The sequence below is a fragment of the Tetrao urogallus genome (genome assembly GCF_951394365.1).
Source record: "Tetrao urogallus genome assembly, chromosome: 4".
Classification (NCBI taxonomy): Eukaryota; Metazoa; Chordata; class Aves; order Galliformes; family Phasianidae; genus Tetrao; species Tetrao urogallus.
Window position 1 is genome coordinate 16,787,230 of NC_136817.1, and position 24,118 is coordinate 16,811,347.

Sequence of the window (24,118 nt, forward strand, 5' to 3'; positions counted from 1 at the left end):
AGCAGCCGGGACCGAGCGGCTCTCTGGACCCGGCGGAAGGATGAGGATGGTCTGACCGGCAGAGGCGGCTGCTGCCCGCGGCGGCGCCCGGGCTCGATGGATTTGCTGCCGGCTCTCCCAGCAACTCTGCTGCCCGGGAGTCTTCCGAAGTGACGCGGGCTCTCGCCGAGGGGAGAGGCGCCCGGAGCCCCAAGCTCGCCCCTCGCCCAGCCGCAGCCGTGCGCTTGCCAGCGGGATTTACGCGCTCCTCCGGCACCTCAAACTCTTGGGCTTCCTGCGCCGCGCCATCCTCCGCGGTGCCATCGTTTCACCGAGAAAGCCGTCTTTACAAAGCCTGGAGCTCCGCCGGAGATGGAAGTTTTCTCCCTCATCCTGGTTGTGTCCGTCTGTTGGACTCGAACCTGGAAAGCGGCGATTGCAGATTCAATCATTCATATCGGTAAGGGGGTGCTGCGTCTTCCGGTGCCGCTGGACACTTTCAGCTCTCCTTTGCATCCTCTTTTTTGTTGGCAGGCTTCCCCCTCCCCGCAGCCCCCGCTCTCTTTCATCCTTCTCTCGCTGGTTATGTGTTGTTCGCTCCACTCCCGTAATTGCTTCCCGCAAGGATCTCGGGCGTCCTCCTTTCCCCTTAGTGCCGTGAGGGAAGCTTTTTTTTCCGGCGGGCTACGTGCGTGCTTTAGACCTTGAGGATCCGCGCGGCTACCGCTCGGGGGGTCCGAGGCTCGGGGACTCTTACTCGCTCTCGCCAGCCCCTCACCCTGCCACCCTCCTGCCCCGGGCCGAGGGCGAACCTTAGGTCTCCCCCCTCCCCAACAGCACGGCGGCGAAGTGAAGCCCCCCCGCCCTACTCTCCCTCGGCGGAACAGGTGGTTTGGAAACGTGAGCGCTTCCCCTCCGCGGGCGGCCGGCCGCAAGGGCGGGTGGAGGGGGGGGTCCTGCCCCGCTCCCCCGCTTCGACACCCAGGGCGCCTCCCGCGGCCGCGCCGGGAAGGATGCCCGGCTTCCCCCATGCAGGAGCGGGGCGGCTGGCGGTGGGGTAATCGCGATGCTCGACTCCACCCGCACCTTCAGCTGAGGAGGGAGTACAGGGCTTCACCCGCCGCTGCTATCCGGAAGGGTGCCCCTCCGCAGGCTCAGCCTCGGGGAACGTGCGGCCCTCCTCCGAGAGCCGGAGGATGTCCGCAGCGGGCCGTTCCTCCCCCCACCCTCGCGCCGGTCCGGGGAGTGGAGGGCGCTGCCCCCGCTCCGCGGCCGCTCGCCCATCTGCAGGCTCGGCACGCAGGCGGTGCCGGAGCGCGAACTGGTGGGGGCGGCGGTCGCAGCGCTGTCCCGAGGAAGGGGTATCTGGGGCCTCGGGGGGGGTCCCTTGGGCGGTGCCTGTCCGTTGGCGGGGGCGGCTTCATAAACATGTCTGCCGGTGGGGCTCTGTGGGAACGGTGTTTGTAGGGCCCGGCCGGCCGGAGCTTTCTGTCGGACTCCGGTTTCTGCGCTGACCCCTCCCTCCTTCCCATGCCCAAGCTCTCGAGCGGCCGCTTCCCTGAGGTGCCGCAACTTTATAGGGGTCAGTACTCTTTGCTGAGTGCGGCTGGAACAGCGAATATCGCACAGGGAAAGCAGCGCTAGGTGCCCTCCTTTTAAAGGGAGAAGGACTTGTTTTAAACATTTCCTTCTCATAGCTGTAAACTGTCGAAGCGACACTAGGAGACGGTCTGCCTTACAATTTCATACTTGGGAGCTTGCAACAAAGTGGTCACATTTTAGGATTTGGGGGTAAATCTTGGCTGAGTAATAGACCGGGAGTTTCTCGGCGATTTCCTGCCCCGATTCCTGGCTGAGGGAGCGCTGGGTTCTGCAGCAGCAACGGGGGAGGCAACGGCTTTTCTGTTTTCACGTTAATGGTATTTTGATGTTTCGCTTGTTATATACTGAGGATGCAACACTTTTACCGTTTTTTTATAATGCCATTAGTGGTTAGATGCATCAGTGCAGTAAATCCTTGCTGGGAAAAAAAAAAAATAATATCCAAGTAGTTGCTTCTCACACAATTAATTTGTCTTGAGAGACAATTAGTACAGTTGACAAGGGGATTAGCTCCTTTTATGGACTGGTTTATGTTGCCATGAAAATGGCAAATTGATATGGGTTGCACAGAGCTTTAAATGTATTAAAACAAATATATTGCAAACAAATGACCTGAATGTAGACCTGTGCCAACAGTAAGTGGGCAGACATGCCAATGTTCCAACTTGACAGTATCCTGTGTTGAGTGACCTGAGTGTTCTGACCCCTTCTGTCTTCCACTTGTGCCGAGTGAACTTAAGTGTAAAATATTTAGAGATAAATAATGAACTGCATTTATCTAAATGAGTTATGAAAAGGAGCAGCAGAGGACTCTCTGAACAAATTGCCCACAGAAGGACTCATAAAGCCAAAGAAGAAAACAAAATGCTCAGTTCAGGGGAAAAGAAATACTACCAGAGGCAGTACTGATGCCTTAAGGCAACAAACAAAGCAGAAGCGGTATCTTTCTGTAATTTTACAGTATTAGTAAATGCAAGCGGAAAATTAAGTATGGGAGGGGGATGCAGTCATAAGAGATACCATTCTATCTGTGCATATCATTTCTCTGGTGGCACTGATGGTGCTTTTTCATTGCAGCACACTAACTCTTCTTGGCTGCCTGTGTGTCCTTCGGTATGTTATCAGGAAAGGAATGTTTACTGTATCAAAGAATGTAACAACTCAGCTGCTCCCGAGACAATGAAAGTGTTGGAATTAGTGGGCAGGGATTAAAGAATTGGTGATGGTGGTGGGAGGGGAATGGTGCCTGGTACTCACCTATGAGATATGCTTTCTCAAATTCCTGTCCACTGAACGATGATAAGCTGCCACTTTTGACCATTTAGAGCAGGTCTGTGCATGTGTGAATGTGCATACTTAAAAATAAGCATTTTTCTATATCATAATTTGGATGTGGGTAGGGCTGCTCGTAGTACATTTCTGCTGCCCTGCTGCTACAAATAGAAGCTGGAGGTTGAGAATGACCACACTGAGCACCGTTGTGAAAACGCTGAAATGAATTGAATCCTCTGCAGTTTTCCTCACCTCTCTATGTAAAAGAAAAAGGCAGGGTTACCATGTCAGAGCTGTGCGATTCTGTCTTATGTTGCTTCCCTCAGCATTGATTGAGTAATTTCATCAGCCCCACATTACTTGATTGCTTAGAAGTTTCCTAATGATCTGTATGCTGTAGGAAGAATGGTGACAGTCGTGAGTGGAATGGCAATGATTTTGTGTTTTATGAGGCTATTCAAAAACTCCCTCTGATTTATGTAGCTGGAAAGCTCCAAAGTCTTTGAGATTAGCCATGCTGCCTGGTATTTTCTTCATACATCAGTCATCCCACACTCCTCACTCCCTAAACAGGAGTTTAGAACCCTGCTTTAATTAAGCGGGGATTAGGTGGCATTCCTTGTCAACTGCACAATTTGTGTCTGCTTTGTGTTTTCTACAGTAGATGGTCTTGTGCTTTTATATTTTGTACTTTGCACTCATTCTTATTTCTTGCCTTGGCATACGTAGGTAGTAATGTTTTTGCATGTGCATGTGGCTTATCTACTGTGCATATAGTAACATAAATGCAAACGTGTGTATTAGATGCAGCAAAATCACTTAAGGCAGTGGTTACATACTGCAGGTGCAAAAGTTTTTGTTGAAAAAAAATACACTAAAGTATTTTTAAAGATTAATTCAATGCAGCACTGCAAAGCAGTAGTTCAGATACCCTGATTATTGTGTGTTGTTTCTTTACATTCATCAGTGGCTTCAACCGTGGACACTTAGTTGTGTACTATCCCTAGTTTTTTTATTTCCAATGTTAAGATCAAACATATACGTATGTGTTAGTATACATATTTGCATAGTATTTAATATGTATATGTATTACATGCACTTTTGTTTTCCTTTTTTTTTTTTTTTTTTTTAGGAGAAAAAAATAGGTCTGCTCTTCCCTTCAACTTGTAGAGTTTGTGGGACAGGAGAGCAACATTCCTTGTGTTAGCAAACTCTAGGCATTGCTGAGTCCTGAGCTGTTTCATGCTCTTAAGCTCTTCTGTACCATAGTACAGAAGTACTAGAAATATCAAGGCATTTGCAACACGGGGCTTAATACTTGTTGAGGTGGTAGTGGCATTGCAATAGAAAAATACAAAAAAAGAAAAACAAACCCAACAACAAAAAAAACCAAACGTGCTGTAGGAGAAAGGTAGTTGTTTTGCCTGTTAGCTGTTGTAGTACAGTGCACTTGGCTTGTTTTGTTCTTTGCACTGGTAATAGGAATTTAATTTGATCTGCTGTTGGTAAAGCCTTGTTGGAAGGTATGCGGTGTGTGTCACTGTTCTTGCATATTTTTTAAAGCTCAGGATACAAAAGTAAAATGGATTTATTGAAAAAATAAATCCCAAATCTGTAGGTGCCTGTTGTGCCTGCAATACCTACAGATGAGCTTTCATTTCTGTTTTTCCTGCTGTATAATGTACCAAGGTTATTTGCTTACTTTAAACCTACCTGCAGCTAAGGACCCTAACTACAGTGTGCTGTGGCTTAGCAACCAGTAGAGTTTGTTAGCAGCTATATTCTGTGACACACTCAGTATTTCTATCTCTATGTCATGTTTATTAAACTCTCACTCAGAGCTTAAATTTCCACTAGTACTTCAGTCCCTGGAATGTGTTTTAGTGCCAGCTACTTTGCTGCTACAGAGGGATAGCTTTCCATGCTTTGGACTATGGTTTGCTGTCCTCCAAAGGTCTGTTTGCCACTGTCACTGCTTTCTTGAGTGTTCCTTAGTGATCATTAGGGCCTGATTCAGAGTCTGTCATGTTCCAGGTGAGTCGTTTTGGCACTTCAGAAGATTTTTGACTGATCCTGTGGATTGCTGACTATGGCAGGCGGCTCCCTTTCATGTTCTTAAATAACTCTTACCATTATTTCAACTTCTTTGTCCTTATATAAAGACTGAGGGGAAAAAAAAAAACAAAAAAACAGCCATCCAATTTCAAGTGACTTCCTAACAAATGCCTGACATAGCAATCACTGCGGCTGCTGCTGCTGTGTGCTTTCAGATGACTACTTATGGATGCACAGAGCCTTTATTCTCACAGTGCCATCTTTGGAAAAAACACACTGGAGAAAAATCTTTTAAGACTGTGACTACATAAACCTACCAACTAAGGTTCATTTAACTTAATGAACAAAGGCATTAAGTATGGTTCTTTTCCACTCCCAGGCCCTGTAAAGCAAGTGGTATTGGCAGGAGATGACTTTTGTAAGCCATTAGGTTACTCCCTAGATATAGACTTGAACTTACATCATTTTCTTCCATTTGATATATAGCTATCTATAATCTGCCATGACAGTCTGTTTTTTGCTGAAATTTATTGGAGGCTTTTGCCTTTTGAGGTTTCTATTTTTACTCTTTGTCACTGCTGCTCAGTTGCTTGATCTTATTTGAGCAGGCTAGCAATGGTTTTAAAAATGATTTGTACAAAAGACTAGTTCTACTTGGCTATCAATTTCTAATTAATTTCCTAATTAACTGAATTACGTATTAAAGCATGGCAAAACTCTTGTTATCTGCCTGCCCTCCAAACATACTTTGTGTTTTATGCCTTCAATGTTCATAAAACATTGAACATAGCTTACTGCTGTTGCTCTTTGGACTCAAGTGATCAATATTTATATTGTATTTTGAGCAAATATCAGAAAATAATAGAAATTTGAAATAATGTTCTGTAAAAATATATTACAATACATGATAGCCTGTTATATGGAATATTGACTTCAGGTGGCATGCTGGTGAGGCAGATTAGGATATCTGTCTGCATCTACAAAGTCAAATGTCACCTTCATTTTTTCTTTTTTCTTTTTAATTAACTTGAAATCTAGGAGGAAAAAATTAAAAGAGTTATCCACACTGGTGAAATTGGAAGAAAACCTTGATTTCAGAGGCATACTTGCCATCCTTACTGAAGCCTGGGCAGCTCCACACCTCTGCAACCCGTAGATGCTATAGTCAGATCATGCCTTCCCTCATGCTGATATCCATCTCTGACAGCTCTACATATTCTCTTTTATTTGTGCTGCCTATGAATGCCAAGAAGTAAGCGTGGAAATCACAGCTCAGCATTAAAGCATGACACTCAGTTGGCCAGAAATCCTATTGTGACAGCTGGAAACTGGGCATGAAAACTGAAGTTTCTCTGGAGCATTTTGTACCCTAGCTGACTGGCTGTCTAGCAGCTAGCTTCCTGCTGGGCTTCTAGGATACAAGTGCAATCCATTTACTTTTGTGATATTATTGTGTCTTTCTATATCGCGAATGTTAAACATTTGGTATCACTTTCCTGTTAAGTGAAGAGGTAGGCATGAAACTGGCCTTCTTCTAGAGCTGTAGAAATGTTATATGAAGCTCTGGACTGTCTTCCTGTGCAAAGCCCAGTTTCTGCCCCAAAAGTTAGTGTCTTGGACAAAGCAAAATGCTCCTTCACTCCTAGTAGACTACTGGAGAAGGTGAAATACTGATCTACAGGAATGTGATACTTGATACTGAGTATGTGCTAAATGTGTATTAAGTGTGGCACTAGTTAAACCATCTTTGACACCAGATAATGCAGGCACGGTTGAAATCTCCAGAGCCTAAAGTCTTTCCTGGCTTATTTATTTGAAGCAGCTCACAGAAGAGAAAGAGCTGTTTTCTCTGATGCAGATTTTTAGTGATATGTACTTTACATAGAGGTAGTAATTTAAACACAGGCTGTGATAGAACTAATTAGTGGAAAGATGGGTGAGAAAAGGGTATCTTTTTTATGTTATGTTTTATGTCTGTAAGTATCTTCCCATGAGTGTCAGAAGGACTCTTTCCTCTGTTGCTTTTCATTATAGGTATCAGGTTTTGTTTTCTGGTTATTGTTTACCAAATGATTATGTGAGAGATGGAGGACCAAGGGAGAGATTTTCTTGTGCCTCCAGCTGCTATTATTAATAATGGTGTATGTGGTCTGGAGAGTTATTACTGATCTCTATAACATGGAGGACACTGACTGAATTGAAGGTTAGCAGATGAAATGTACTGGCATTTGGATGGCAGTTGTGAAACTTGGCAAAGGAGAGGGCTTGGAATAGTGTGGTGTAATTCTGCAAGGTTCAAAATTTACATCCTTGTTTCAGTGATGGTATACTTAATTCAGCAAAGGTACTGTTTGGTATTCTGTATTGTACTGCAGTGTACTTCAGCTAGAGAGTTCCTGCTTTGATTTGGGTAATTACATCAGCTCAAGGAAAGCATATTCTGTGAGCTCTAAGCATTGCATTAAAAAAACAAAAACAAAACCAAAAAACAATACAAATTTATACTTGTGTTATGAGAAAGGATAAAATAGTTACTAGAGTATTTTTGGACAGTATTCAACTTACTGTGGAGGACTTGGTGCAGGGATGAATACTGTATTTTTTTTGGTCAGTTTTTTGTATTCTGATGGATATCCCATTTATATGTGCAGGGTTAGATTTAAATTAGGTTCCCATTGCATACATAAGTTTTGAAATGACATGGAAGCATGGTGGAAAAAAAAAAAAAGATGAAAGGGAAAGGTTTCCTGAAAGTTACGCTGGGTATATGACAAGTTATTCTCCGGAGGAAATAGAAAAGGAAGCTGAGTAAAAATGCAAGGAGCAGAAGAAAATAAGATATCAAAGGCAAGAGACACTAGTTCTCTGTTTCTGTTTTTCCAGGAGCTGTGTAATATTCCTGTAAGTGCTATACTAAATGGAAAAGTTCTGAATCAGAAAGGGGAAAATGTGAAAACCTAGAATTTAAATGAAGAATTATATGTGTATTCTAACCTATTAGATAACACTCTGTGCTGAAATGCTAATTATTCCTAATTGTTATATTTGCTTTACCCATGAATAAAATATCACATATCTAATAAAATATGCAGTGAAAATCACTATAAAATTCCTCTCGGAGCATTTCATGCAAATTTAAAGGATTTAATCTCTTATTTCTTCATTGCTTTTTAAATCATTAACTTTCTGTAATCAGTTGGATGGCTAAGGCCAATATCCAGTGAACCTAACAGTAATTGCTTGTTTTGCAGAACAATTTTTTTTGTTAGTCCAACCGTATCCTTCTCAGAGGCTTAAATCAAGTTGGTGATTTCATTATAATAATTCACTTGCAATAAATCAAAATCAAGTAGCACCATTCTGGTGCTGGGGAAAGTAGCTCTGGATGAGAGCTGCAGAGAGAGCAGAGGATGACACATCAGCAGACCTGAATATTGGCCTGGATTTGCTGTGCCTCATTTTTCTTTTACACAAATATAATAATGCACACTTCTGCACATTCATGTTAAATAGAGGAATGAGAATGCTCACAAGGCAAGCTTTCCTGCTCTGCCACTCCAGTTCTCAAATGCTGCGCTCAGGATCCGGATTTGATGACATAAAGTAACTTGATTTATCTTTTAAGTGCTTACTCTGGCTGTAGAGAGCTTTGCCTCCTGAGCCACTGAGGTTTTTTGAAGATTACAGAAGCAAAGAATCATAGAATGGCTTGGGTTGGACCTCAAGGACCTTCAGGTTCCAACCCCACTACCACAGGCAAGGTTGCCAGCTGCTAGCTCAAGTACTAGATCAGGTTGCCCAGGCCCCATCCAACCTGGCCTTTAACACCTTCAGGGACAGGGCTTCCACGACCTCTCTGGGCAGCCTGTTCCAGCACCATACCACTCTTTCAGTGAAAAAGATGCCAGTTGTCTTTTTCAGGTGAGGAGACACTATTGCAGAGTTTAGTACTGAAATCAGTACTGAAAGTTACCTGGCAGTACAGTCTGAACTGAAAAAGCACAGCAGAGAGATCTGTGGACAAAACTATTAAGCAAGGACATTTGTTGCTGCATGCTCTTTGTCTTGTTTTCTGCTTTAGAGTGCTCACCCTAAATGTTTGAGAATATTTTAAAGCCATTTTATTTACTGAGTGGTTGTTAAAGGGAAAAGGAGGGCAGAAAATATCCATTTCTCACTCAGCAAAGCCAGTTTAGGCTAGCGTGGTATGGGCTGTGTTAAATGGCAAGAAAAAGACTCTTGTACCAGCCGTATTGAAACATGTAGTCTTTTCCTTTTTGATATTTTTTTATTCATTTCTTTCTCATATCTCATGCTTATGGCAGACGGATGTGACAGTAGCTGTATTGTGTACTCTTAAATACATAGGTTGCGCTGAAAATAATGCATCCTATTTTTTTCCGTGGAAAAGACAACAGATATAAAGAGCACAAGAACACTATTTGCTAGAACAGATTATGGGCTACAAAACGTTGTTTTTCAACACAGTCACCACCACTAACTGGGTTTTCGTCAGTGTTGAATGAGAACCTGCGTGCTGCGCTTGTGAAAGTATGCACCAGCAGAGGTAACCCACTGTCACCACTGCTGAAACATACTATCCACCTTCTCAGTGTGCTCACATTCACTGTTTTTGGTCTCTGTAAATGTTCAGCAAGCATTGATGAATGTCAGTGAATGCATTTTTTTGTGCATGGAGGAATTCAGTGACACTCCTTTGCTTCATATGCACTTCCATGTCAGTTGCCATTTTGTCAGACTGCCCTTGTGCTGCCATCTGTCACACAGGAATAACACGTAATGGAACATTGGTGGAAAGGTTTAATTTCCACTGCCATACCACCAATAGCCATCTATGTAGTTGAAGGCCAACATAATAAATTAGGAGGCATAGCTTTTGGGGAAGGCTTCCTATATTTTTTTTCTCTTCAATCAAATGAAGTTAAATATGCCATAACATATCTGTTATTTGGGCAGACAAATCTGCTTTTTCTTTCTCTGAGTTCCACTGATTTGATCTTTTTTGAGACATCCAGTCCCCCCACTATTCAGTCCTATTTCAACTCTCCTCTTTGTGACCCTGTAGAACCAAAAGCTACTGCACTTTATTCACCTGTGCTCTTCCTGTAAGTCTCTCCTCAGATGCCATCTCCACTCTACAGTGGAGATACTCCTCAGATGCCATCTGCACTCTACAGCTTTATAACTAGCAATAGGGAATGTATTTATGTCTGTACATATAATGTTGAAATAGGTATTTTTTCATTAAGCAGAGGAATTATTATTTAATTTAGGACAAAACTAGTTTCTATCTTATAAGTGACAATGCAGAGATTAGGGAGGTTTTTCACTTGAAGGCAGGAAGTTGTAACATGAATATAAATCATGCAGTGGCACCCCACTGTGTGAGAAGCTGTACAAATGCAGAACAAAAAGTTGGTCTGTCAGAAGATTTCAAGATGTAGTGAAAGAGGAGGCTTGCATCTCTGCAAGCCAGACAGCTCCTACACCGGGAAACAAAGTTTCAAATCTTTTGGTGTGTTTTGAGAGACAAATTCATTCATTCGTGCTTGTGAATGATAACCATGTGTACACAGGAGTGAAAGTACATGGATATGTCTTCAGGGATGTAGTGACAGGACAGGTACGGTGTGGCTGATGGCAGTACTTCCCTGGTTTGTCTCACAGGGTAACAAAGGTTACAGTAGTGTGAGTTAAGATAATTGCCAGGAAAGGGGGGCTAGCAATGTTTGTGTAATCGCTACCCACAGTGCTTGATTGCTAGTGAAACTGGTTACATTGGCAAAATAAAACAGTCATTCTTATCAACTGCCAGTATTTTACTCTGGTTTTTAGTAACGCAGGAACTATTTCATACTTCCTGCATGTGCATTCCCTTTGTGTCTTTCGTTTGCACAAATATTTCACAGCACAATTTTAGAAGACATCTAGGTAGAAGGAAAATCCCTTCTGGGAAAGGTGGAAAATTATGCTGCAAAATACTCTAATCTGTTTAAAAGAGCAGTTTAAGTACAGTCAATGGTTCTGAGAGAACTTACATCCTTGTTAGCCACGTGAAATTTCTAGAAAGCTATCAAAGTATTGAAGCAATCTACATAAGTAATGCTGTGACTCCTTGGAGTAACTCTCCTGTGACAGAATTTTATTGCAGTACAACCTGCAGGTGGGTAAGAAACACGTATCATCTTGGAAACCTTCTCTTACTTTTGCTTGTAATGGGAAACAAACAAACAAACAAACTCCTGCAACCTGTTTGAAATATCGACTACTTAAAATGGCTGAGGGGAGTGGGAAAGAGAGAAGTGTGGCCTGTGTATCATGTATGAGCTGGGAATGAACAGTCAGTGGCCCTGATTGTTGCCATCATGGTGGTTGATGTCTTAGGGACACCATGGCCATGCCTGCCTTCAAGGAGAGGAGGATTTTGCAAGTAAAGACAGAATGAATCTTCAGGATCCAAAGCTTTCTTGTGACTTTTCTCTGCAGCAGGCAGTCTCTAGGAACAGGGGTAATGTGGGTGATTTTGGTGATGCCTTTTCTGAGGGACCATTGGAAGGGGATGAAGTGGTTAGTAGTAGTGACAGCTGGTTGAGTAGCAGAGGAGTACAGGATGAATTTGGAGCCTCAGCAACACACTAGGATAATTTTAAGAGGGTGACAGGTAATGTAACCTTGTTTGGAAACCAAGGTTGGAGACAGAGTATACAAAGGAAGTGTATGTGCATACATATAAGGAAAGTTGGGAAATCCAGAGGTGTGAAGCACTGGGCTGGCCCAAGTATTACTGAGAAGACAAATAATACAGTATAATATTGTATAATGTAATAAAAACAATGGGTTGAGAACAATATATGTGGAAGATAATACAGAATTTAAAGGAAACTAAATTATAGATTAGGATATGTGATTGTTTCTTTGTGTCCAACCTCCATAATTTCATTGTAAAGTATTTGATATGTGTGGTACAATCTTTATTTTTTTTCTTTAGCTGATAATTGCACCTGGTTAATTTACAGAAAAAATAGATCAATTTTATTTTCATAGTATCTCATACTATTGTACACATATATAAACAACAAGTGCTGAAGTGCCATCTTTCTCCTCAGCTCCCAGGATAATTCTGGGCGTATTGTACCTTCCTGTGCCTTGGCATTATCCCTCTGATTAAATAATCTTCCTCTGTGCAGCAGTTTTTTGCTGCTCCGTACTGTGCCTGCATGAAAGCTCAGCGTTTGTGGCTGGTGAGTGGGAGGAAGGGATGCACACAGCCACAGCTTCTGCTCCATTGGCTTTTGACCTAATTTAGGAAGGAAGGAAAAGGAAAATAATGCATCATGCTTCTGGATTCAAAGCCTGCGGTGTCTTTCAAGGGGGGAGAGAGACAGAGAGAGAGAGAGAGGGAAAGAGAGAGAGAGAGAACTAGCTTTCTCCTTGAATAGCTGCATAGTTTGCCTTAAAACTTAGATATCTAATCAGTGAAGGTCCAGAGTGGTGAGCAGATCTGCTTTCATGTTTATCTGGTAGCATGTGTCTTCCTTTGGGCTGTTGAGGCCAAAGTCTGGCTTTCTTTCAACATCAGCCTTGATTAGCCCAGCTACAAAAAAACTAAGACAGTCACTGACATGCATTTCCTTTAAATGAGGCACAGCGAGACTTGGGGATAATAGGTTTTTAGATGTATTTCTGTTTGAGATCAATGATCTCTGATAACAGTACTGAATGATGTATGGAATAAGGAGGTGAATGCCTTCTTGGGGCAAGGTAAATAATGATAGTACTTAGAAACTGTTATTGCTGAAAATAATCTTCTGCAGGATTTAGGAGTTAAAAATGCTGTTCATTAGAGTACCGTGGTGTTTTTTTTTTTCAAAGCACTTTTTTTTAAAAGAGGTGTAATTTTTCCCCATTTTTTTTTTTTTTGCAAGACTGCTAAACGTCCCTGAAGCCAGAATTAATTGAGGCTTTGTGTTGTGTCAAGGAAGGAGTGTAACTGTTTTCAGAAAATACAAAGTTTATAGACTTCCACCTAAAACATGAAAGGGAGAGAGAGGCTAACTTTATGTATAAGTAAACAAGATCCTTGCATCGTTTTGCAGCAATAGCTTGGAGTAACAAAGGGAATACTGAAATCGTTGGTGTCTGTGCTTTGGAAGTGTTAAAGTCATTGCAGTAGTCTCCATTCCTTCATCCTGCTAAATCCTCCTTTTAGAACAAGTACAAATTCTTTTCTTTCCCTTCCACATCGAGGAATCTTGCATGGAATAAGCAAGTATTTGCTGCTTATTAATAACCAGTGTTTGATTTTTGAGGCTACTGCAGAAGTAAACACGATGGTGAGGTATTTTGTCATGATTTTATCAATTCAAGAGACGTTATCAGTTGTGATTAATTTCACAAGTTCCCCTGCACCAATTTGTATTCTAATATATGTTATCATTTTTAATACTACTGTTTCAAAAACTACTTCACATGATGTTAAGAAGTAAGTGGACAGCAGCAGCTGTAGCTGCATGCTTTGAAATGACTCTTTTATTGAGGGGTTTGAGAAGTATGTCTTGGAGCTGTTGCATTAAAATTCTGAAGTGTTAACTTATATGTAATAATGCTGTGACAAAGTGCTACTACCATCTGCTAGTGAGGATCAGTACTTCTTAAAAATCTCCATATTTCCCAGAAAGAGCAGAGGAGTCACAGCGTGTAGAAAGTCTAACTAACTCTAAATTAGTATTTAGTTAAAGGATCTGCAAACTCTTTGTGGGAACCACTGCCTACTGATATTTTGAGTAACACACTCAGCCACGCATAAAGGAGTAATTATTTGTGGTATATGAAAATAGTGATGCCTGTTTCTACTGCAGCAGAATCCCTTCTAATTACAACCACTTCTCATTCACATCACAGTAACAATTCAGTGATAACTACACATACAGTTTGTATAGTGAAATAAAAAGGGAATGTGCTCACCACGTGTACTTAAAAAGATTCATTGATGAGCCATTCCTTATCATTTAGCTCTCGTGGACTGAGAAGCAGTTGTTTGCTTAGTATTCCTATGGGGTTTTGAACACCGCTTAACCACTCAGCCTGCTCTGTACGTGAATGTCAGTCTATACTTAGAGAGTGATCTGTGGTTGAAAATGTTCTCAGTAGCAGAATGTCTCCCTTCCCAGACTTCTCTCAGCTGAACATGCAGAAATAATTTAACTTCTAGTAAGAGCAGTTTTGAAGCTGTTCTGAAAGTCAGTGTAACTTATTGGTATCTGTTAGAAAATGATTTGTGCATCTGTATAAAGGCTGTTTTACTCATATTAATAAGGGGCTAAATCTTACTTGATATTTAAAGATGGGAATAAGAAGAAAAATCTAGTAATGACAGACTGTGTTTAGTTGTTTTATATCCTAGTTCAGCTCAGCGAATATACACACGTCTGTTGGTGCAATGGCTATGTGGTCCATTTAGTAAAGACATGCTAAGACCAGTTTCTCTAGATAACATATCATCCCTTGCCCTTTATGCTTTTTATTTATTATTTTTCCTTGCAGAAGTACAACGAAAACTTTCTCCTTTTTGTAAGAATCAGAGCTCTTTCTCTTATTACTTTAGGTATAAAGATCTCGAGAAATTCCAGTCTGCCCCCAGTAACTCACACTACTTTCCCAGGTTTTCACATGGAAGGATTAATCACCTATGAAGCTTCTTGCTTAAGCTTCTATAGAACCAGGTTAAGTGAAAGATTTCTTAGCTGTCTGTGGCTCAATCCAACCAACCATTGTATTGTACTATCACTGAGAATTATTTTACTTTATTCCATTTGAGAGAGAGGATACAGAGAGGCACCTTCCATTGTGATAGAAAATGTTTACCTGGGGCACAGTGAATGGAACTTTGTCTTATTTTAAGGGTATTTTTGTTGATTTTTGTTTGCTTTTTTCTTCTTCTTTTTTTTTTCCTTTTTGTTGTTGTTTACCCTGGAAGGCTTTTGTTTCATTTCTTATCTGATTTAGAAATGAAAAAGCAAGAATAGATGGATTTTTCTACTCCTTTTAGTAAAGAATAGACTGATGAAATAGAAGTGGCCAGCTTACACTCACCAGCCAGAAAACGTGCCTCTGCAATGGAGCTTCATGCTTACTAGGTGCTGGGTAACCTGTATCATGTCTACCACAGAGCTGTTTCTGGTAACAAATCCAGCTCATAGCTTTGTGTCAGATTGTGCATACTATGGACCAGGTGTAATGTTATCCTCCTTTCATACCTTTCCAAGTAGACTAGGATATGGTCCTGACCACCTTGACCCTCCTCCTTTGTGTGTATGCTACTGCCTACCTTTCTTATTTCCAAAAAACTTATTGCTTCTCATCCCCATCACATGCAAATTTGCCCTTATTCTTCTACCACAGATGCCACTTACAAGGGAGAGTACAGACTTTACATGCAGAGCAGCGGTTTCTCGAAATGCCAAGGGGCAAAGCCAAGCAAGAGGAGAGTTTTCTGCTGCTTGGGAGATACTTACCACAAGCAGTTGTTTGTCTCGGGCCAGTTCCTCCAGAGTGAGTTTGATACCTACAATGACATTTATCGTCAGAGTACTCGTATTGCAAGCAATATCCTTGGGCTTTTTGGAGGTCCAGACCTTTAAGATAACGTGACTGCATGTGAGATCTGGCATAATAGTAGCTAGGAAGGGGAGAAGTTTCTGAGGCAGCAGCTTTTCAGGCAACAGCTGTCACTGAAACTTATAGCTAAGCTACAAGAAGTGTACCATGTTCCCTGTTGCTATTCATCTAACAGCATTGCTTAGTGTTCATGTTGTGTTAATAGCACAGTCCCACCTGAGATCACGGCTCTGTTTTATGTGCTGCGTATGTAGTAAAAAGCGGTCTGTGGTAAAGTTCCTGTAATCTTGCTGTCTTGTTGTTTCTTGTCAACTTCATTTACTTGGTTTTATGCCCCAGGACAATGCTCTTGTATTCATGTTTCCAGAAAGGCGAGAGAAAGCTTCAGTAATAGTTTTAGCCTGAAACCATGTAGGGAAATGTTTCTACTTCTATTACCTCTTATTTTCCCCATCTGTGCTGACAGATTATATTTATTAACACAACATAATTTTTGGAGCCAGAATCAAAATCTTCTTAAAATTGCTTATTTATCAGTCTGTTCCTCATAAAATAGGATTTTTAGGTTCTTGCTGGTGTCATTTCCACAGTATGGCATCAGTTTGGGTCCTAGGGCTAACTTTCCTGGGCATGGTACCAAACTCACTATTCCTTAGTCTGCCGTTCTGTATACAGTATTCAGCTGCTTTTATGCACGACAAAAGTGAAGATCAGATATTTTTTTTTTTCAATTTTCTAACCCGTAATCATAAATTGTGCAGCCAAGAAGTTTGTGCAATGACACAACAGATTTTGCACACATTTGCTTTTATGTCATGTGAAACAGTGTTTTTGCCTTCACCCGCTGACCAGGAGGCATCTGATTGCGACTACAGCCTTGAAATCTTCTTAAACTTAAATTTTTTTTCCTATTCTGCAAAGATCTGAAAACGTATCATCATCTCGTCTCACCTGCTGAGCGACCCAGACGTCATGTTCACTTGAACCTGTTGCTGGATCCAGATGGAACTTTATTTCTGTGTTATTTCTTTTTAGGTAATAGCTCCTGGTGGAACTGTCATAAGGATAAAGATTACTGCCTTACTTCTTTTTCTTATTTCTAGTGGGAATGTGACAAAGGGACAACGGTTTTAGAGCAGACAGTGGCTGCTACATTTTCAAGTGGTGCATGTAACTCATAGCTCATCTTATTTTCATTATCTCTGGAAGTTGCAGTTGTTTGGCCACTAACAGAGTCTGATAGACATGACTGTGTGGACATTAGGGGGAAAAATGAATTTCCATGAGACACATTGCCAGAGCTATTTAAAAGGAAAAAAAGACAACTGTAACTTTATCCTTATAGATGATAACTTTACAGTAAACATCGTGTCCTCTATCCTCTGCTGCAAAACATTTGGAGAAATGCTTGTGTAACATTATCCCTTAAACTTGTTTGCTTTTTTGAACTCCTCCTAGTATGACTTATTATGTTAGTATGAATCATGCCATTGGCTTTATTGAACTTCAGATCACACCTTCTGTATTTATCTGATTCTTTCTTGCTGTTTTATACTTCCCCTCTCCCTCCCATCTATTACTTCCTTGATTTTTTTTCTTTTTTTTCCCAAAGTCATTAGTAGCTGCCAGTACTCATAAGCAGCTTCTCAGGAATGAACATGGAGTATTCACAAACACGTCAGAGAGAATGCTTAGAGAAATTTTCACACTTCTAGATTTAAACATAGGTGAAGATTTTGCTAAGACATTATTCCAGTGATTGTTCTAATCTGTTGTATTGCTTTTGGTATTTTTGCCTCAAGATGTGAAAATGTGATTCAGTATTTAGTTTATTTTCAGTGGGCTTAATGTCCTTCTCAAGCTCTGATTGTTGTCAACAAGCAAAGACAGATAGGATGGACCACTGGTCTCCACAGATGTCTGTCCAGGGCAACTACTGTGGTTTTTTTCTTTTTCTTCTCCATGCTTAGTTCATTTGAGTGAGAATGCATATTTCTGCTGACAAAAATAGAGACAAAAAGTAATTTTATAGTTGAGGAATAAAACCAGAATATATGAAACGTGGGTTCAATTTTGGATTCTTTTATAACCTTAAGGAAGAAACACAATGATTGAAGAATGTGAGCTGCCAAAATGAAACCGTCCGGGCTCCTTATACATTAGAGTTGCTGAGGCAATATGATACCCTCCTCAGCTTTTGTCTTGACTTGTTGAACTTTGGATTTTTCACGTAGATAGTTATATCCCTTCATCGAATATACTCTGCCTTGTTGGCTGAGTTTGCAAGCTCTTTAAGTTGTGCTCTATCTTGCATTGTGTTGTATCACAGAATCACAGAATGGCCAGGGTTGGAAGGGAAGTCAAGGATCGTAAATCTCAAACCCCCTGCCACACACAGGGCCACCAACCTCCCCATTTAATACTAGACTAGGTTGCCCAATCCAATCTGGCCTTGAACACCTCTAGGGATGGTGTATCCACAACCTCTCTGGGTAGCCTTTTCCAGCATCTCACCACTCTCATCTCTGACATCCAACCTAAACCTTCTTCTTGTATGTCCTTAGCCAATCACTGTGACACTATTTTCAACTGAGATCTTTGAAGTTTACTTTACAACTGTTAGTTGTAAAAATGGTTATTTTTGCATAATTGACTAGAGCAAGCTATTTGTTTCAGGAATGCAAAATTCAGAGGCAAGCAGTGAGCATATTCTATGATACACTTCCAAGAAAATTGTTTGTGAGTGATGGAGCAAGACTGTTCAGTCATGTACTGGAAGGTGAAAAGCGCTGGAGTGTTGCTGTTACTAGCATAAACAGGGGATTTGCGTGCAAGTTAAAAATATGTATGCATATTTTTGAAAGCAGTCAGCTTCTAGCTTGTATAAAGTTGGCTATGACATGTTTTCAAATGGTATTGTAAACGCAGTTTACATGGAACAGTAACACAGTTACATGGAACTACCTCTTTCTTATTTTTACATGTTCTTATTAGCGTTGCTGGCTAACTTGTATTATCAGAGGAATTTTTCTACTTTGCATTTTCGTCACAGATTTCAATAAGAATCTGGAGTACTCAGTTTGGAGATGTAACACTGAAAATTGTAGGTTATTCCCTGAGTTAGCAGATGAGTTTTGTTTGGTTGGTTGTTTTTCCTCTGACATCTACTGTAATTCCATCAAATAGTAGGCTAATTAAAGCAGTTATATTTCTGCAATGCAAAGCTCAATCAAGTGAAAATATTAAGACACATGCAGTGAACGTGAATAGCTTGCTACCAACACTGTGCATTTTTGAAGGGGTGGTTACACGAGGTTGTTGTACACCCTTTAAAATATATACAACATTCAAAATGATCTTAGTAATCAGTGGAGTTTCAAAATAATACATATGTAGAAATAGTCCTCGGTGGACAGTGTAAATTGTCTGTATGGTCATTGCTTATGTTCATCTTTCAGATATTTTGGGGGAAATTAGTTCCAAGTCATTGACTGACATAAGCATTTAAAAAAATAATAAATAAACACTAAAAAAGGTAAGCCATGTTGTCTGAGTGAATATGCTGTATCCCTTTCTAGTCATTCAAATAATGCCCACTGTAAAATTCTTAAGAATGTCCTGCTTTGTGCCTGTGGTTTCTATAACTGCAGACTCATCCTTCTCACTTGGCTGTTCTTGTGTGTATGTCTGTCCCTCTTGGTCTGTCTGCAGCAGTAAACTCCGCTTAACTTTCCCCATCACATATATAGTTGCACTGTGCAGGTGTACGAGTACAGAGGATATCAAATATTGTATGGGAACTGTTGACTCATGGCTTGAACCTCTGATTGATCACCTGAGGCAAGGACTGAGTCAGGCCATGGGAGCACAGGTGAAGGCAATTCAGCTGTGTGAACAGAAGTGGTGAAGCCTGGCTGCACCTCTCCTGACACTATTTAAGGGCTGACTGGAACTGGGGAAGGATCTCTTTCTGGAGATTCCTCCTTTTGGAGTTTTCTACGGCGAGCCTGGGATACGAGTGAGCGTTTCATTTTTTGATTGTCTGTTTCCACCACTGTGATCTTTTTAACTATAAATAAAATACCATCCTAACCACGCTACTCTTCTAACTGTACATTTGTTAGCTGTACACTCTTCTGTACAGAGATGTCTGTACGCTGTAGTTTACAGCACAGTTTACTGTATTATTTACAGTGTTTAGAAGAATTAAGTTTGAATGAGCTTTCAAAAGTTTGTGTGCTTCACAGCTTATTTTGAAATAGTTCAGAGTCTTTGTTTGGAAGTTCTCTTAAAATAATGAATATTTTTATGGTATTTTGTATCAGGGAAAGCAGTATAACTAGAATTTTTTTAGAGTTACCCAGCAATTGTATGTCTTAAATATTACACATGAATTCATATTCTGGGAAGATTTGGATTGTTTATTATGCTAGTTGGATTAATCAGATCTTGTTTAAAAAGTAATAGAAAGAAATGTCAGTTCTCAGTGTAATACTTTAGCAAACAAGGTCAGATTAGCAGTGCACTTCAGAAGTAAAAAAGGACACTGTGGTTAAAGCGATTGACTTGTACTTGAGATTCCAATTTAAAAATTTTTTTATATTTTTTTATTTTTTTTCTTTTCCACAATTTTTTTGGGGGGTGACACTGGGCAAGTTACATACTTTGCTTTATTATTTGAGTGACAGTAGCTCTGCTTTTATCTTCTGATTATAAAGAAAATATGGAAGAATTGGGGCATCCAAGCAGGATTTGGAGCTTCAAAGAAACAAACAAGGCTCCCTGTCTTGAGAATTTCTGCATTACTTTAAGACAAACTGCGAATATTCTGTTCTGTCTGAATGATAAGATCTGTAATATGTAACAAGTGTGCCATTGCCAGATCTTGACAAGGTGATGACAGCATATATATAAAAATGATTTAATGTCGTAGTGGGAATACTTCCTAGGCTGTTCATACATGTATTTACTTACATAGTCACAAATAAGTGCATGCTTCTACTGTTTTGTTCCCCCAACAATATTCAAAGATTTACTTACACCACTATTGAAAATGGAATATTGCTTCCATTTCAGCAACTGTTTGTAAACATTGATGTGAATAATTTGCCAATTTCTGGTTGAAAGTGTATTGCAGAACCATGGCTGACCCACATAATAATGTCAGAAGTAAGGAGAATGCTAAGTAAGAAAAAAAGACAAACACACTGTGCCGTGCTGCTTGCTTTTTTGAAAAGAAATATATATATAAAATTGGTGGGTATTGGTTATTTTTGTGGCTTAATGACAGTTGCTTATGCTGTGCTGTTTAAAAGAATGCCTTAATCTTGACTGAGATTTGAGTACTTTGTCTAAATGCTGTCCAAATTGGAGATATAAAGGCTGGTTACTATAGAGGGTGAATAATTTTTTCTGGTTACAAACATTTATCTTCCTGCATAGCAAGTATTTTTCCTTCTGTTCCGTTATGCATATGTAGCTTGATTCTTCTATACTTGATTCTGGATGTGTTTGCATAATCCTACAGTGTTTTCTGATAGACTGTGGAATTAATTTGTTGTCTTATTTTCCTCTTCCCTTGTTCATAATTTATAACTACATAGAACAATGATTAATATGAGAAAAGAAGTATAGTGTGTTGATTGTTCTTTAAATCCATAACTGCACATTAAAAAAAGACAGTCGCCAAGAAATTCTGTTTATCAATCAAACAGTATTTATCTGGTTAAGTGGTATCATTAAAAGATAACATGGTCTTCTGTATGAATCACAGAACTGTAGGGGTTGAAAAGGACCTCCAGAGATTTGAGTCTAGCCCCCCTGATAAATGTGGTACCCTACAATAGGTGGCATCCAACAGGTAGGCATCCAGCCAGGTCTTGACTATCTCCATGGAATGAGACTCCACAACTTCTCTGGTCAATCTGTCCTAGTGATCTGTCACCCTTATTGTAAATAAGCTCTTCCATGTGCTGTGCAATTGCTAGGTCACAGCCTGAAATAATGGTTGTGCATCAGGTGAGAAGGTGTGGCTAACTCAGGGAGCTCAGGTGCAAACAGAAAATATACCTAAGTGACCAGAAGAGGTGGAGCCTGGATCCACCCCTTCTCATCCTTGTTTAATGGTTAGCAGCAGAAGGAGCTGTACCTCTCTGGAGAAAGGTTTTATCTCTCTTAACCTGTCACTAGTTGTTGGAAGGGGTGAACCAGTTTTCCTTTCTTATTGCCTGCTATTGCTTCATAGTGCCTATATCCCATCTGAAGTAACTATCATTGCTTTTTTTTTTTTTTTTTTTTTTTTTGCTGTACGTAATGTTAGTATGGAGCTTCCTATGTACAAGTTCTAGGGCATTACTGTTTGTCCTATTGCTACATAACACTGGAAGAGCCTGGACTCATTAAGTTCCTTACTACTTATTTTTAGATATTTATATACATTTATCAAGTCCCCTCTCAGTTGCCTTTTCCCTAGGCTGAACAGACCCAAGTTACTCAGCTTTTCCTCATAAGGGAGATGCTGTAGGCCCTGTATCATCTTTATGGCCCTCCATTGGACTCCTTCTCGGAGATCCCTGTCTTTTTTTGAACTGAGGAGCCCAAAACTGAACATAGTATTCTAAATGTAGTCTCACCAGGGCAAAGTAGAGGGCAACAAACATCTCTCTTGAGCTGCTGGCCACATTCTATCATAGAGCAGACTGGGATACTTTTGGCCGTCTTGGCCAACAGGGCAGTCTGCTGGCTGAAGGCCAACCCAGTGCCCACCAGAAACTTCGGGTCTTTCTCCTGGAGCTCAACTCTAGTCGATCATACCTTTAACCTGTAAATAAATGTTGTTATTCTCTGTACTATTCTGCCTTTAGTAACGTTTTGCTGATGTTATCGTAATAGATTTAATGTCAAGTCCAGTTCTGTAGGAAGGAAGTAATTTGGTTTCTGCACCACAGCAGATCTGGAAACTTCCTGTAAGGCACCGTGACAACTTTGTCTGCTGATTTTGCTCAGAATGGAAAGATGTATATTTTGCTGTGGTTTAAAAAAAAAAAAGAAAAAAAAGAAAAAAAAAAAAAAAAGGTGAGAAATACATTCCTTGAAGTTTTGAAGTTAGAATAGGAAGCAAATGAGTGTCCTAGATGGGATTAGCCTATTTATTTTCACATTTTAAGCCACTCAGGAATTATACTGCTAAGTTGTTAGATTAGCCAGTCAGAATGGTTCAAGAGGATGATAAATTTTAGTCATTAACACACTGGCAATGTGAAAAAGAGAAAGAAACACTTCTATTAGTGGGGCTGATACACCAGTCAAAGTAGCTTGAAACTTATTAGGCAATGTATTTCCATCAACAAGTACGTCTGTAGCACTTGAAAAACGTTTACGGATTCAGATGCTTGCTTTCAGTAAGGCATTTGTTTTTATGCTAGCTGTTGTGCTTAGAAACACTTCAAACACTATGGAGAACTACTCTGCAGTTTCTTGTTCCTTATATTATTTTGCAGCTATTTGATGTCTGCAAAAGGCAAAAGATTTTAATGTTATGGACAGAGAAAAGATGAGTGCAGTTTGTGGAATGGTTTGCCTGGTTTCATGTGTTCTGTCATACGTGAGATTGATGTGGCAAATATGTGTTAATACATGAAAATGTTATACACTCAATTCATCCTTTGAAAGCACAATTGTAATTGCATTCTGTTTGTTTGCAGCAGTGACTGCTGCCTGTCATCGGTGCTGAGTTATTTGCTGTCATATGTGAGCAAAAATTGGCTTTCACAGTACTTAATTCAGACTTTATAGCCTCTTGACTTCCTTCAGCTTGCTTGATCAATTTCTGTTCAAAGTAATTTGATGACACATTTTGTTTTTTTCTAGTAGGAAAACTTTTTGCCCAGCTGGCAAATGATGGCTTCTGAAAGATTTCTCTTCAGCAGAAACAAAGAAAAGCCGTAACAGTTGTAGTTGTTTGTTTCAAACAAACCAAAGAAAGCATACGGTTTCTTCATAAATTCCTAAAGTTCTTCACAGAACTCATAGAAAAAATTTTTAAGTGAGAGGTTTTCTGTGATTCCAGTAGCGTAAAACTGTAAGAAACTTTCATTCATTAATCAAATAAAAATAATTTAGTTCAATTGAAAAGGAATGAGTATACCTTCAGTTATCAGAGTTTTATTTGTTGTTCTTGCTTCTGTTGTGCTGTATTTTAGTTGTAAGTGTACTTATTACCAAGGGAATAATAATAAAAATCTCTGTTTAACTTTCTAAAATATATTCTAAGAGTATATTCTAAGAGCATTCTCTCATTACTGTTATTATTTAGAAAGGTCTCTTGCCAGTTAAACAAGTAAGTCAGATGAATAAAAGTCACTATGGAGTAGGAAATTTGCCAGCCGGTATTTGCTTTTAGACACTAGTTTGATTGGAGGGTTGGAAAAAGGCCATGGAATCCTTCTTGCACAGTCCCTTTCTGTGTACTTTTCATCTATTTAAGAAGTATGCTTATGATATTTCAAGACAAGGTTGGATGGGGTTTAAAACCATCTGATGTAGTGAATATGTGTCTATAGCAGAGAGAGGT

The 24,118-nt window shown here is 40.2% G+C and overlaps 1 protein-coding gene across 2 annotated transcripts in view; it reads left to right on the top strand.

Moving 5' to 3' along the window:
* Nucleotides 1-351: 351 nt before the first annotated feature.
* GRID2 (glutamate ionotropic receptor delta type subunit 2) overlaps nt 352-24,118 on the top strand; it is a gene marked incomplete at both ends in the record, with an annotated part of 691,297 nt that continues 667,530 nt past the window's right edge. For both annotated transcript variants that reach the window (XM_079534493.1, XM_079534494.1), the window contains one exon: nt 352-439. In XM_079534493.1, coding sequence (XP_079390619.1) covers nt 352-439 — 88 coding nt within the window. The remainder of the gene's footprint in view (nt 440-24,118) is intronic.